Genomic DNA, 13,576 nt, shown 5'->3' with positions numbered 1-13,576 from the left:
CCCCTCCCTCGCTCCCAGGACTCTGACTCTCTCCCGCCTTTGCTTTCAGGCTGCGGAGGCTCCTTGCGTGGTACTCAGGGGACATTCAGCAGCCCCTACTATCCAGGCCACTACCCGCCCAACATGGACTGCACGTGGGACATCGAGGTGGGGGCCGTGGCGGGGCAGGGGGTGGGTGGCTGAGGCGCCTCATCCCCGAGAGGGGCCATCGGCAGCCCCGCGGGGCAGGAGAGAGGGACAGTGTCCTCGCCCTAGAGCCCAGTGCCATCCATCAGTCTGTCTGGCTCTCTGTCCATCCGAATGTCTGCCCTTCATCCGTCCATTTATTTCTCCGTCCATCCTCTTCTCCATCTCTTCATTTGTGTGTCCATCCCTCTGTCATCTCATCTGTCCATTTGTCCGTGCATCCTTCACCAGCTTGTCTGTTTGTCCGTTCTTTCCACCCATCCACTTGTCCGTCCAGCCATCTCCGTTGGAGCAGGCGTGTGAGAGGCTCTGGCCGCCCCCTCAGGGGGCAGAGGGGACGGGGCTGCTGCCGTGTGGCTGTCCCCTCGTGTCACCCCTGTCCGGTGTGGGCACCCCAGTCCTGCCGCTGCGTGTCACCGCTCGCCATGCCCGGGGTCGGAGAGGGGACAGCTCTGCTGGCTTTGGGGGCGCGGGGCCATGGCCGGAGCTGACCGTCTCCCCGCACAGGTCCCCGCTGACCGCAACGTGAAGGTGCTGTTCAAGTTCTTCTTCCTGCTGGAGCCCGGCGTGGCGCTGGACACCTGCAGCAAGGACTACGTGGAGGTCAACGGGGAGAGGTGAGTGCGGGGCCCCGGGGGGCGGGCGGCTGGCCCGGAGCCCCCCTCCACGGGTCCTCTCCCTGCCCTCGTCCCCCGGCAGGTTCTGCGGGGAGAAGCCACAGTTCGTGGTGGCCAGCCAGAGCAACAGAATCCGCGTCCGCTTCCACTCGGACCAGTCCTACACCGACACGGGCTTCCAGGCCGAGTATCTGTCGTACGACTCCAGTGACCGTGAGTCTCTGCCCGCTGCTTCAGAGCCTGAGCCCTTCGCTCCCGTGGCCTTGGGGGGAAGGAAGGGGCCACAGAGTGTAGCGGGGCATGTGCACGGGGGCCTGGGGACACGTCTGAGCCCCAAGCCCACCTGCTGCGCCCCCCCTCCCCCCGCTGAGCTCCCCCCTCCTCCTGGGTCCTTTGGTGTCTCTGTGGCCTGGAGAATCTCCGCGTGTCTCTGTGGCCTGGCAGTGCCCTTCAGAGTCAGCCTGTCGGGAAACACGGGGCAGGGAGCAGCAGGTTGGGCCTCCCAGCTCTGCAAAGCGACTCCTCGGTGCCCCGGGACCGTGCCTGGGCGAAGGCGCTTGCCTGCCTGGTATCCCGAGTCCCCAGCACCGCAGATGGTCCCCCAGCCTCTCGGGGTCTCTCCCCGAGCATCGCTTGGGAACCCCCAAAGTAACACAGGGGGGCGGCGTGCCTTGGGAGGTCCTGGATCCCAACCTCAGCATCACGGAATAAAATCAGCCCAGCCCGCGGGGCCGGAGCCGTAGCACAGCGGGCAGCGCATTTGCCTTGCACGGGGCTAACCCAGTTCAGTCCCTGACCCCCCCACCGTGGGGCCCCCTGAACCCCACCTGAGTCCCACCAATAGTGATCCCTGAGCACCCCTGGGTGTGGCCCCCAAAGCGAGACAGATGATTTGATTCATACACCCACACCCCTCGATGGGCCGCCCGGGTGGGGCTTGGGGGTTTGCAGCGTCTCCCTGGGACCCGGTGACCGTGAGGTGTGTGGGAGGCGCAGGTCCAGCCGATGGGGGGGATGGGCGGTGGGCCCCTGGCGCGGTCAGGAGGGACCCCCGAACTCAGGCCCCCCTCCCCGCAGCCTGCCCCGGGAAGTTCATGTGCAACACGGGCCGCTGCGTGGGCAAGGAGCTGCGCTGCGACGGCTGGGCCGACTGCTCCGACTTCAGCGACGAGCTCGGCTGCAGTGAGTGGGGGTCCCCCGGGTGCCCCGACCTCGCCCCGGGCCTCCGCGCGTGCGCACAGACGCCCAGGCCCTTCCCGCCCTCTGGGGTCCCGAGAGCTTGGCGGGGGGTGCAGGGGGGGGTTTCCACAGCCCTTCCAGTTGGGGCGCCACTGAGGGCCCTGACCCCCCACCCCCGGCCCCCCAGCGTGCAACAACACCTACCAGTTCACGTGCGCCAACAAGCTGTGCAAGCCCCGCTTCTGGCTGTGCGACACCGTCAACGACTGCGGGGACGGCAGTGACGAGCTGGACTGCGGTGAGGGGCGCGGGAGGGGACAGGGTGGGCGTGCTGGGGGGCGCGGAGGGACTGTCTGGGTTGGGGGCTGGCTGACGGGGGCTGAGTGGGGGACTGGGGTCTCTCTGAGGGGAGCCGTCTGAGGGGTGCTGGGGGGACTGAGGAGGAGCTGAGTGGGGGCTGGCTGAGGGCCTGAGTGGGGGACTGGGGGCTGAGGGGGGCTTTCTGAGGGAGGACTGTCTGAGGAGGAACTGTCTGATGGGGGGTGTCTGAGGGGGGCTGAGTGGGGCACTGGGGTCTCTCTGAGGGGAGCTGTCTCAGGGGTGCTGGGGGGACTGAGGAGGAGCTGAGGGAGAACTGTCTAGGGGGGCTGTCGGAGGGCCTGAGTGGGGGACTGGGGGCTGAGGGGGGCTTTCTGAGGGAGGACTGTCTGAGGAGGAAATGTCTGATGGAGGGCGTCTGAGGGGGGCTGAGTGGGGGACTGGGGTCTCTCTGAGGGGAGCCGTCTCAGGGGTGCTGGGGGGACTGAGGAGGAGCTGAGGGAGAACTGTCTAGGGGGGCTGTCGGAGGGCCTGAGTGGGGGACTGGGGGCTGAGGGGGTCTTTCTGAGGGAGGACTGTCTGAGGAGGAACTGTCTGATGGGGGGCGTCTGAGGGGGGCTGAGTGGGGCACTGGGGTCTCTCTGAGGGGAGCTGTCTGAGGGGTGCTGGGGGGACTGAGGAGGAGCTGAGTGGGGGCTGGCTGAGGGCCTGAGTGGGGGACTGGGGGCTGAGGGGGGCTTTCTGAGGGAGGACTGTCTGAGGAGGAACTGTCTGATGGGGGGCGTCTGAGGGGGGCTGAGTGGGGCACTGGGGTCTCTCTGAGGGGAGCTGTCTGAGGGGTGCTGGGGGGACTGAGGAGGAGCTGAGTGGGGGCTGGCTGAGGGCCTGAGTGGGGGACTGGGGGCTGAGGGGGGCTTTCTGAGGGAGGACTGTCTGAGGAGGAACTGTCTGATGGGGGGCGTCTGAGGGGGGCTGAGTGGGGCACTGGGGTCTCTCTGAGGGGAGCTGTCTGAGGGGTGCTGGGGGGACTGAGGAGGAGCTGAGTGGGGGCTGGCTGAGGGCCTGAGTAGGGGACTGGGGGCTGAGGGGGGCTTTCTGAGGGAGGACTGTCTGAGGAGGAACTGTCTGATGGGGGGCGTCTGAGGGGGGACTGAGTGGGGGACTGGGGTCTCTCTGAGGGGAGCTGTCTGAGGGGTGCTGGGGGGACTGAGGAGGAGCTGAGGGAGAACTGTCTAGGGGGGCTGTCTGAGGGCCTGAGTGGGGGACTGGGGGCTGAGGGGGGCTTTCTGAGGGAGGACTGTCTGAGGAGGAACCGTCTGATGGGGGGCGTCTGAGGGGGGGCTGAGTGGGGGACTGGGGTCTCTCTGAGGGGAGCTGTCTGAGGGGTGCTGGGGGGACTGAGGAGGAGCTGAGTGGGGGCTGGCTGAGGGCCTGAGTGGGGGACTGGGGGCTGAGGGCGGCTTTCTGAGGGAGAACTGTCTGAGGAGGAACTGTCTGAGGATGTGCTGGAGTGACTGAGGAAGGACTGAGGGGGACCTGGGCGGGGACTGTCTGAGGAGAGCTGTCTGTGGGGGGGTTGTCTGAGTTGGGGGCTATCTGAGGGAGTGCTGAAGGGATCTGAGGCAGGGGGCTGTCTGAGGGGGGCTGAGTCAGGGACTGGGGTCTATCTGAGGGAAGCTGTCTGTGGGGGTTGTCTGAGTGGGGGGCTATCTGAGGGCCCAAGTGAGAGACTGGGGGCTGAGGGGGACTTTCTGAGGGAGGACTGTCTGAAGAGGAGCTGTCTGAGTGGGGGGCTGTCTGAGGATGTGCTGGATTGACTGAGGAAGGACTGAGGGGGACCTGGGGGGGAACTGTCTGAGGAGAGCTGTCCGTGCGGGTTGTCTGAGTGGGGGGCTGTCTGAGGGGGAACTTGTGGGGGGCTGTCTGAAGGCCTGAGTGGGGGACTGGGGGCTGAGGGGGGCTGTCTGAGGAGGAACTGAGTGGGGGGGCTGTCTGAGGGGGGTTGGTGGGCTATGAGGGAGATTGTCTGAGGGTATGCCCGGGTGTTGTCTGAGGAAGGACAGAGGGGGCTGCGGGGGCTGTCTGAGGGGGACTGGGGGAGCTGTGAGGGAGGTTGCCTGAGGGTATGCTGGTGGGTTGTCTGAGGAAGGACTGAGGGGGTTGGGGGGGCTGTCTGAGGAGGGCTGTCTGTGGGGTTGTCTGAGGAACTGAGTTCGGGGCTGTCTGAGGGGGTGGGGGGGACTGTCTGAGGGAGGACTGAGGGGGGGCTGTCTGAGTAGCTGCGGGGGCACTGTCTGTGCTCCCTGTTACCCCCATTCCCGCCTGCCCCCAGCAAGTACCCTGTGCCTTGTGCCCCCACCAGGTTGTCCAGCTGAAAACTTCAAGTGTAAGAGTGGCAAATGCCTCTCGCAGCGGGAGCTGTGTGACGGGAAGGACGATTGTGGGGATGGCTCAGATGAGGCCAAATGTGACAAAGGTGCGGCTTGGCCCTGCCCACGTCCTTGGGGCTGTCCTGCCCTGCAACCTTCCAGAAGGGCGGGTGGGGGTGGGGCGGGCGACACCTGCGGGGCCAAGGATGCACCTCCCTGTTTAGTGTGGTGAAGGGTGGCTCGCCCTTCCCGAAGGTTCCAGAAGAAGCGTCAGCAGGGCTGGCAGGACACGTGCGGGTGTGTCTGGGTGGGAACAGGCCCGAGTGAGGGGTCAGGCCCCTGTTCTGGTTGGTGCCACTGGTGCCACTGAGAAGTTGGTTCCCTCTCCCCGTGTCCTCGTCGCACAGTGAACGTTGTCACCTGCACCAAACACACCTATCGCTGCCAGAACGGGCTCTGTGTGAGCAAGGTCAACCCCGAGTGTGATGGGAAGAAGGACTGTAGCGACGGCTCGGATGAAAAGAACTGTGGTGAGCAGGAGGGCCCTGGACGGTTGGGCAGGTCACTCACTGTGCAGAGCGCAGACGGTGGTGGACATCAGGCTGGGGCTTCCCTCGTCCAGCTCTGCCCTGGTGAGGGGTGTGAGGGCCTGGGAGAAAGAATGACTGCCAGCCGGCACCAAACAGAGCAGGCCCTGCTGCTGGGGCAGCCCAGCTCCTCAGGCCACTGTGTCTGGGCTGGTGGCCTGGCCCCAGCTTTCTGCCCCACCTGCAGCCTTTGGCAGGCTTCTGCTGCTGCCTTCCCCTGGGCTTTTCTCTTTTTTCGCTTGTTGGGTCACACCCGGCGATGCACAGGGGTTACTCCTGGCTCATGCACTCAGGAATTACTCCTGGCGGTGCTCGGGGGACCATATGGGATGCTGGGAATCGAACCCGGGAGTCAAGACAAATGCCCTACCCGCTGTGCTATCGCTCCAGCCCCTCCCCCTTGCTTTGACTTCCAGCTTCTTCAAGCGCCAAGGCACTGGCAGAGGACGAAGCTGTCCTGTGACATGACATACTCGTCCCTCAGTGCTCAATAAGGAAGTCGGGGGCTGGAGTTTGGGTTTTGCATGTTGGAGCCCTGGGTTCAGTCCCCAGCACCGCAGGGTCCCTGAGCACCAAGGAGGGAGTAACCCCTGAGTGATAGTACAGCGGGGAGGGCATTTGCCTTGTAGGCGGCCAACCCAGGTTCAGTTCCCAGCACCCCATATTATCCCCTGAGAACTGCTGAGAGTGATTCCTGAAGGCAGAGCCAGGAGTAAGTGCTGAGCGCTGCTGGATGTGGTGAAATAAAGTTAAAAAATAAATAAATAAAAGAGCACCCCCTAGCTGTGGGCTGGAGCGATAGCACAGCGGTAGGGCGTTTGCCTTGCACGCAGCCAACATGGCCAACCGAGAGTATCTCGCCCGCACGGCAGAGCCTGGCAAGCTCCCCGTGACGTACTCGATATGCCAGACACAGTAACAACAAAGTCTCCAAAGGAGACGTTACTGGGCCCGCTCGAGCAAATCAATGAACAACGGGAGGACAGTGACAGTGACAGTGACCCCCTGGCTGTGCTGGGGGACCATATGCAGGGCCAGGGATCCAGCTGGGGCCGGCCGAAGGCGGCATGTGACAAGCGCCTTAGCCCCTGTACTTTCTGCAGTCGGGAGAGGGTTTAGATTTGGAAGCCGAGGAGAGGGGCAGGTGAGGACCTCAAGGCTCTGAGGCCCCTGCTTGGAGCTCGGTGGGGGGTGGGGCGGGCGGGTCCCCTGGTTCTCATCTCGCCATCCCTCTGCCTCCCCCCAGACTGCGGGCTGCGCCCCTTCACCAGGCAATCCCGGGTGGTCGGGGGCAAGAACGCGGACGAGGGCGAGTGGCCGTGGCAGGTGAGTCTCCACGCGCAGAACCAGGGCCACGTGTGCGGGGCCTCGCTCATCTCGCCCAACTGGATGGTGTCCGCCGCGCACTGCTACACCGACGAGCTCATCTTCAGGTGCGTCCCTGGCTCGATTCCCTCCCGCGGGGGCCCCTGTCCCCAGATCCCATCCCCCGCGCCCCACAGACTCCCCGACTGGTCCCCGAGCACGCAGCCAGGAGTAAACCTTAAGAACCGCCAGGTGGGGCCCCAAAACACAAACGAAAAAGCGTCCTTATATAAAAACGATTTGGTGGGTTTGTTATTTCTCCTGTGGAAGATCTGATGAACAAGACAATCTGTGGGCCTTGAGGACTAGTATTAGTGACTGAGTCCAGGTGTGTGGGCCTGGGGTCTGAATTCAGCTCCCTGGTGTCGACATGAGTGTGATTCTGGTAGCTATTGGCCATCTTGGTCGCTGGGTGTCTCGGTGACTTCCTGCCGCACCACGGCTGGGTGTGTCGGACGCACATTACCCCAATACTGAGGGGAAGGGACGGAATATCAACTAAGCATGCATCTCGAGGAAGAGAGGGACAGACACAGAAAGATTGCATTCATCTGGGGAACATAAAGTAACAAAATCGGAGACTAACACCCAAGAATGGCCGAGATAAGTACCAGGAGGTTCACTCCATGGCTTGGAGGCCAACCACACATGCTAGGGGAAAAGGCAGCTCAGACAGAGAAGGGAGCACCAAATAAAGGTGTTGGGAGGATCCTCCCAGGATGGGAGAAGCATGCTGAAAGTAGACTAGAGACCAAACATGATTGCCACTCAATGCCTCTTTTGCAAACCACAGCACCCAAAGAGGGAGAGAGAACAAAAGGGAATGTCCTGCCACAGAGGCAGGGTGGGATGGGGGGTGGGAGGGATACTGGGAGCACTGGAGGTGGAGAATGGGCACTAGTGGAGGGATGGGTACTCGATCATTGTATAACTGAAACCCAGGCACAAAAACTTGTAAGTTCACAACTGTACCTCATGGTGTTTCACTAATAAAAATTAAAAAATATAGGGGCTGGAGAGATAGCACAGCGGGTTGGGCGGCTGCCTTGCACGTGACCAACCCGGCCAACCCAGGTTCGATTCCCAGCATCCCCTATGGTCCCCTGAGCACCGCCAGGAGCGATTCCTGAGTGCAGAGCCAGGAGGAACCCCTGTGCAACGCCAGGTGTGATCAAAAAAGCAAAATAAATAAATCAATAAAATAAAAAATATCTATCTTGAGAGAGGGGCTGGAGTGAGTGCAGCAGGAACGGCGCTTGCCTTGCGTGCACAACCCGCGGTTCATTCCCGGCACCCAGCATTGGGCCTGCCGAAGTGAGTCCAGCACAGGTGTGACTCCAAAACAATAGCAACAGGGGGGTACAACAGGGGAGGGCTCTTGCCTTGCCGGCTCTTGGCTGACCCGGGTTCCAGCCATGGCATCCCATATGGTCCCCTGAGCCCCGCCAGGAGTGAGCTCTGAGCGCAGTGGCAGGAGTAATCCCTGAGAGACACAGGGTGTGGGCCCAAAGCAAAAGATCAGTGAAATAAGAGGAGGGGAGAAGTGGGGGAAAAGGGGTGAGTGGGTGCTGGGGGAGGGCAGAGTAACACCCATTGAGGGTCTTATGCCTTTCTGCTCCCCTCCCCAGCTACTCGGACCCCAAAAAGTGGACTGCTTTCCTGGGCCTGCACGACCAGAGCAAGCGCAGCGCCCCCGGGGTGCAGAAGCTGGGGCTGAAGCGCATCATCCGACACCCCTCCTTCAACGACTTCACCTTCGATTACGACATCGCGCTGCTGGAGCTGGAGAAGGCGGCCGAGTACAGCAACACGGTGCGGCCCATCTGCCTGCCCGACACCACGCACTCCTTCCCCACCGGCAAGGCCATCTGGGTCACCGGCTGGGGCCACACCAAGGAGGGAGGTGAGCCGAGTGGCCGCACCCCAGGGCTTCCCCGAAGTCCGCCTGCTTTCCGGGTGGCCGCGAGTGGGCTGCACTGTCGCTGTTCTGCTGGGAGCACGCGGGGAAGGGAGAGGGAGTGGTCGCGCCAAGAGTGCTACCCCTGAGCACAGAGCCAGGAGTCAGCCCAGAGCACTGCCGGGAGTGACCCCTCCCAGCGAGGTGTGCAGACTCTGGGTTTTTTTTTTTTGCTTTTTGGGTCACACCCAGCAATGCACAGGGGTTCCTCCTGGCTCTGCACTCAGGAGTTACTCCTGGCGGTGCTCAGGGGACCATATGGGATGCTGGGAATCGAACCCCGGCTCGGCCCCGTGCAAGGCAAACGCCCTACCCGCTGTGCTATCGCTCCAGCCCCCGGTGTGCAGACTCTGGGGGGCGCTCCTCCCCGCCTCGCTACCCTCCCGCTGGTGACCTGCCCCTGCCCGAGGGTGCTTTGGGCGCGGTGCCCCGGGGGTCCCGGGGTGCTGCTGCGCCCGGCCACTCCTCGCTCTGCTCGCCCGCAGGCTCCCCGGCATTGATCCTGCAGAAGGGCGAGATCCGCGTCATCAACCAGACCACCTGCGAGAAGCTGCTCCCGCAGCAGATCACCCCGCGCATGATGTGCGTGGGCTACCTCAGCGGGGGCGTGGACTCCTGCCAGGTGCGCCTGCGCCGCGGGGCGGGGCCTCCGGAAGGGGCGGGGCCGCGGGAGGGGCGGGGCATCGTAGATGGGCGGGCCCTCGGGGCGGGGCCCAGAAAGGGGCGTGGTGTCAGTGCCGGGCACAGAACAGGCAGGGACTGGAGCAGGATTCAGAGAAGGGTTCAGGGGCTGGAGCGATAGCACAGCGGGGAGGGCGTTTGCCTTGCACGTGGCCGACCCGGGTTCGATTCCCAGCGTCTCATATGGTCCCCTGAGCACCGGGTGGTCGATATGAGCATATGGTCCTCCAAGCACAGCCAGGAGTAATTCCTGACTGCGTGAAACAGGAGTAACCATCGCTGGGTGTGACCCCAAAAAGCAAAAAAAACAAAACAAAACAGGAAAGGGTTCAGGAGTGGTCACAGAAAGGGGTGGGGCATGCAAGGGGCGTGGCAACAATGGAGCATGCTAATGAGGGGCGTGGCAACAATGCAGCATGCTAATGAGGGGCGTGGCCTCGTGGGCCCAGAAAGAGGCGGAGCCTTGGGTGGGTGAGAGCAGGCCGGGGTGACCCGGGGCGAGGGGAGGCCAGGGAGGGAATGGGGCTGCTGCTGGGTGGGCAGGGTCGGTGGGGGTTTGGCTGGGGGCTGGGGCACGAGATTACGATCAACCGAGCTGATCACCTGCGGGAGGCAGGTTCCTGATGGGTCGGCAGCAGCGGGGACACTTACCTGGCCGCCTCCCCGCAGGGCGACTCCGGGGGGCCCCTGTCCAGCGTGGAGGCCGACGGCCGCATCTTCCAGGCGGGCGTGGTGAGCTGGGGCGACGGCTGCGCGCAGAAGGACAAGCCGGGCGTGTACACGAGGCTCCCTGTGTTCCGGGAGTGGATCAAAGAGGAGACGGGGGTGTAGGCGCCGCGGGCGCGGACAGGACGGCCCGCCGCACCCCTTCTCGGGCCGGCACGGAACTGAACCCCCAGGACTCCGGAGACCCCGTGGGGGAGCGAGCGGGAGCTGGGCCGGAGGGACGGCCGCGTGCTGGACAGGGCCGAGGCGCGCTTCCTACAGCGGGGCCCTGCCCAGGACCTTCCGCAGACTGGCGGGGAGCAGGCGCTCCCAGGGACCCCGGGACAGAGGGCCCCGAAGACAGGCGGGGCCCCGCTGGCATCCTGGGCCCAGTTTCCGAGCACCGTGTGCCTGTGTGGAGAAATACACTTCCTTTTCGGGGGAAAGCTTTTTCCTACTGGAGTTTCTGGGTTCTTCTTTCTCCTCCAGCCTCGAGCAACTCCCCTTGGCTCAGACCCTGGAGTCAGGCCAAGGAGGGTCGTGGGTGGGTGCACTGTGCAGGGAGGCACACGCAGGGTGAGAGGGAGCCCGGGGGTGTAGCCTGTGGGGGCACGCAGGACCAGAGGTGCGTGGGAGGGTGGGAAAGGGGGAAACTGGGGGACAGAGGTCAGGGGAGTTTCCTGAGCTTGTGTGTGTGGTGTGTGTCATTGTGTGTATGCATGGGGTGCTCCTGAATGGATGGGGGTGAGAGGGAGTGAATACGGCCCTATTATGTCCTCCTTTGAGGGTTTTTTTTTTTTTGCTTTTTGGGTCACACCCGGTGATGCTCAGGCGTTACTCCTGGCTTTGCACTCAGAATCACTCCTGGCGGTGCTCCAGGGACCATATGGGATGCTGGGAATCGAACCTGGGTCGGCCGCGTGCGAGGCAGACTCCCTACCCGCTGTGCTATTGCTCCAGCCCCTGAGTTTTGTTTTTGGGACCACACTGGTGGTGTTCAGGGCTTCCTCCTGACTCTGCACTCAGGAATCACTCCTGGTAGAACTTGGGAGTCGATATGGGATGCCAGGAATTGAACCTTGGTTGGCTGCACGCAAGGCAAGCACCTTACCCTCTGTACTGTCGCTTTCGCCCCAGGGTTATTGCTTGCTAAGGTAAAATATTCTCTCAGGTGGTCCAGGTTGGACCCCCGGCACTGAGCACAGGGCTGGGAGTAGCCCCCGAGTCCCACCGGGTGTGGTTTGGATGGCCCAGCAGGACTGTGCCAAGGGAGAGGACCACCGGGGTTCTGGATGGACTCAGCAAGGTTGGGAAGGGAAGAAAGTACCTGGACCGCGTGGAAGGGAAGATGGGCTCTCTTTGCTCAGTGCTGTCGCTCCAGGCTGCTGCCCGGATTCTGTTGATGCTTGTTTGTTGACTGAATGTTCTTTGCCCTCCAAATTTACTGAGTTTTGGAAACAAGAGTGGAGGATAGAGTCTACTGGAACAACCTGGGAAGAGTTCATGGAGAAAGCGAGCTTCTTCTTTCAACCCTCCCCCCTTCCCATTGTTGTGGGGATGCAGGAGGTCATACGCAGCGGGGGGGGGGTGGGGCAGTGCTACGGTCAGACCCTGCGTCTCGTGCCTACATCCTGGGGATGGAGCCACATCCCCAGGCCTCTTGGCTCTTTCACTGGATTCGTTTATTTTTGTCTTTGGGGCAACGCCTTGTGGAACTCAGGGACTACTCCTATCTCTGTGCTCAGGGGTCACTCCTTGCGGTTCTTGGGGGACCATACGTGGTCCCTGAGCTCGGGGTACCACATAAGTACTGCTGAGCAGAACTTAGGAGGCATCTGCAGAAATCAATGCAGATCGGCCTCCTGAGCACTGCCAGATGAGCTCTGGGCATTCCCCGCTCTCCAGGGCCCGAGCAGCATCAAATCCTGGCCTTGGTCTGCTGGCCCAGTTGACAGAATTGCAGAGAGGCTTGTCCTGAGCACAGTGGGACTTTCCTTGCCCAAATCAGTGCTGAATCCTTGCTGCAGGGGTCGGCCTGCTGGGGACTCACTCTCAGAGGTGCTGCGGGGTGGGACAGGCACATGGTTAGGGACCCTGTTCCCGCCCCGTGGCCTGGGAACTGTATGCAGGTTCTCCCTCGAACCCCCCTGGGTTCAGACACATCTTCCAGCTAAGTCTGATGCTCCTGACATTAGAGAACACGAGTTCAGCTGTCCGTCCCCAGCTCAGCGCATCTGGGCCACCGGGTCTGGCAGCCCCAAACCTCAGGCTCCTGGACACTCAGCCAAGTGCCAGCACCTTGGGAAAGATGGCCAAGCCTGAGACAGGGTTACTCCTGCACCCACGAGGAAGAGGGAGCGGAGGGAGGAAATGGGGATCAGACCTGCCACCTGACTCCACCCTGGCCACCAGGAGAGACTCTGGGATGCCGACAGCACAGGACAGGTGGCATGGCCCTTGTCAGGGAGGACATGAACCCGAGTGGGCCAGCATGCAGGGCATGAGGGACCCAGACAACTTGCAAGCACCCCAAAGAGCAGGGGTGGACAGCAAAATGCACCCCCTGCCATCCTCCTCAGAGAACCCCGCACCTGTGGGTGCTGTTGAGATCAATTCTGAGGAACTGGAGCAAATGGGTGCCACTGCCCCGGGCCTGCGCACCGCTAGCCCGGAGCCGGTGCACGAGGCCATTGTGGGTGACGTGTGCATGGCAGGAACAGGGTGTCGGGGCGCTGTGAAGCCAGTTGGGCTTCCTCCAACCCCCCTCCCCCGCTGCTGCTCCATGCTTGACTAGGGTGGGGGGCTGAAGACCCCACGGGCATATCCCGCAATGGGGAGATCCTCAGGCACTGATCCACCTGCGGGGGTGGAGGGGGTTACTGCAGCTCAGGGCCTGAGGTTTGCACTGAAGAGGTGGCCGAGGTCCGTCTTGCTCGTCTTTCTGGCTTGCTCTCTCTTCTGCTGTCTCCCGCTGTCTCCTGCTCTCCCCCTCTGTTGTCTCTTGTTCTTGCTGTCACTTCACAGAACTGCGCCCCACGCCCCCATAGAGTAGGACATGAGGGGCTGGAGCGATAGCACAGCGGGTAGGGCGTTTGCCTTGCGTGCGGCCAACCCGAGTTCGATTCCCAGCATCCCATATGGTCCCCTGAGCACCGCCAGGAATAATTCCTGAGTGCAAGAGCGAGATGTCACCCTCTGTGCAATGCTGGGTATGACCCAAAAAGCAAAAAAAAAAAAAAAAAAGAGTAGGTCACAAATGTCCCGTGCACATCCTCACCTGGCAGAAAGGATGTGAGAGCAAACTGAGTAAGTGCAGACCCCCTTGCTGGGTGTCCCCCCACCCCACCCCCGAGGAGCAACCCCTCCCAGCCAGCTCTGACACCAGACTGGAGGTCACTTGATGCCCCAAGCTGAGCCCGGGATCCCTGAGAATGTGGGAAGGGGATGGTTGGGTACGAGGGGGAGGGGAGGTCCTGCGGGCACATCTGGGAGTAGGACCCAGGCCCTCGGGGCGCAAAGATCACAAACCCGGGAGAAGACTCCCTGCAGGTGTGCCAGCTTTTCCCATGATCCTCCAGGGGGCTCCTGGCCAGAGCTGAGAGCACCTGCCAC

General features: G+C 62.7%; 1 protein-coding gene across 1 annotated transcript in view; it reads left to right on the top strand.

Annotated features, from left to right (window-relative positions):
- The window catches only part of ST14 (ST14 transmembrane serine protease matriptase), a 41,375-nt gene extending 31,083 nt beyond the window's left edge, over positions 1-10,292 (top strand). The window contains exons 9-19 of the mRNA XM_056131468.1: positions 50-147; positions 694-803; positions 886-1,016; positions 1,881-1,985; positions 2,170-2,280; positions 4,663-4,776; positions 5,077-5,199; positions 6,503-6,689; positions 8,250-8,524; positions 9,064-9,200; positions 9,929-10,292. Coding sequence (XP_055987443.1) covers positions 50-147; positions 694-803; positions 886-1,016; positions 1,881-1,985; positions 2,170-2,280; positions 4,663-4,776; positions 5,077-5,199; positions 6,503-6,689; positions 8,250-8,524; positions 9,064-9,200; positions 9,929-10,090 — 1,553 coding nt within the window. The 3' untranslated portion in view covers positions 10,091-10,292. The remainder of the gene's footprint in view (positions 1-49; positions 148-693; positions 804-885; positions 1,017-1,880; positions 1,986-2,169; positions 2,281-4,662; positions 4,777-5,076; positions 5,200-6,502; positions 6,690-8,249; positions 8,525-9,063; positions 9,201-9,928) is intronic.
- The last annotated feature ends 3,284 nt before the right edge of the window (positions 10,293-13,576 follow it).

Source organism: Sorex fumeus, unplaced genomic scaffold (genome assembly GCF_029834395.1).
Source record: "Sorex fumeus unplaced genomic scaffold, SorFum_2.1 ptg000091l, whole genome shotgun sequence".
NCBI classification, from domain to species: Eukaryota; Metazoa; Chordata; class Mammalia; order Eulipotyphla; family Soricidae; genus Sorex; species Sorex fumeus.
This window is presented reverse-complemented; position numbering and strand designations above follow the sequence as displayed.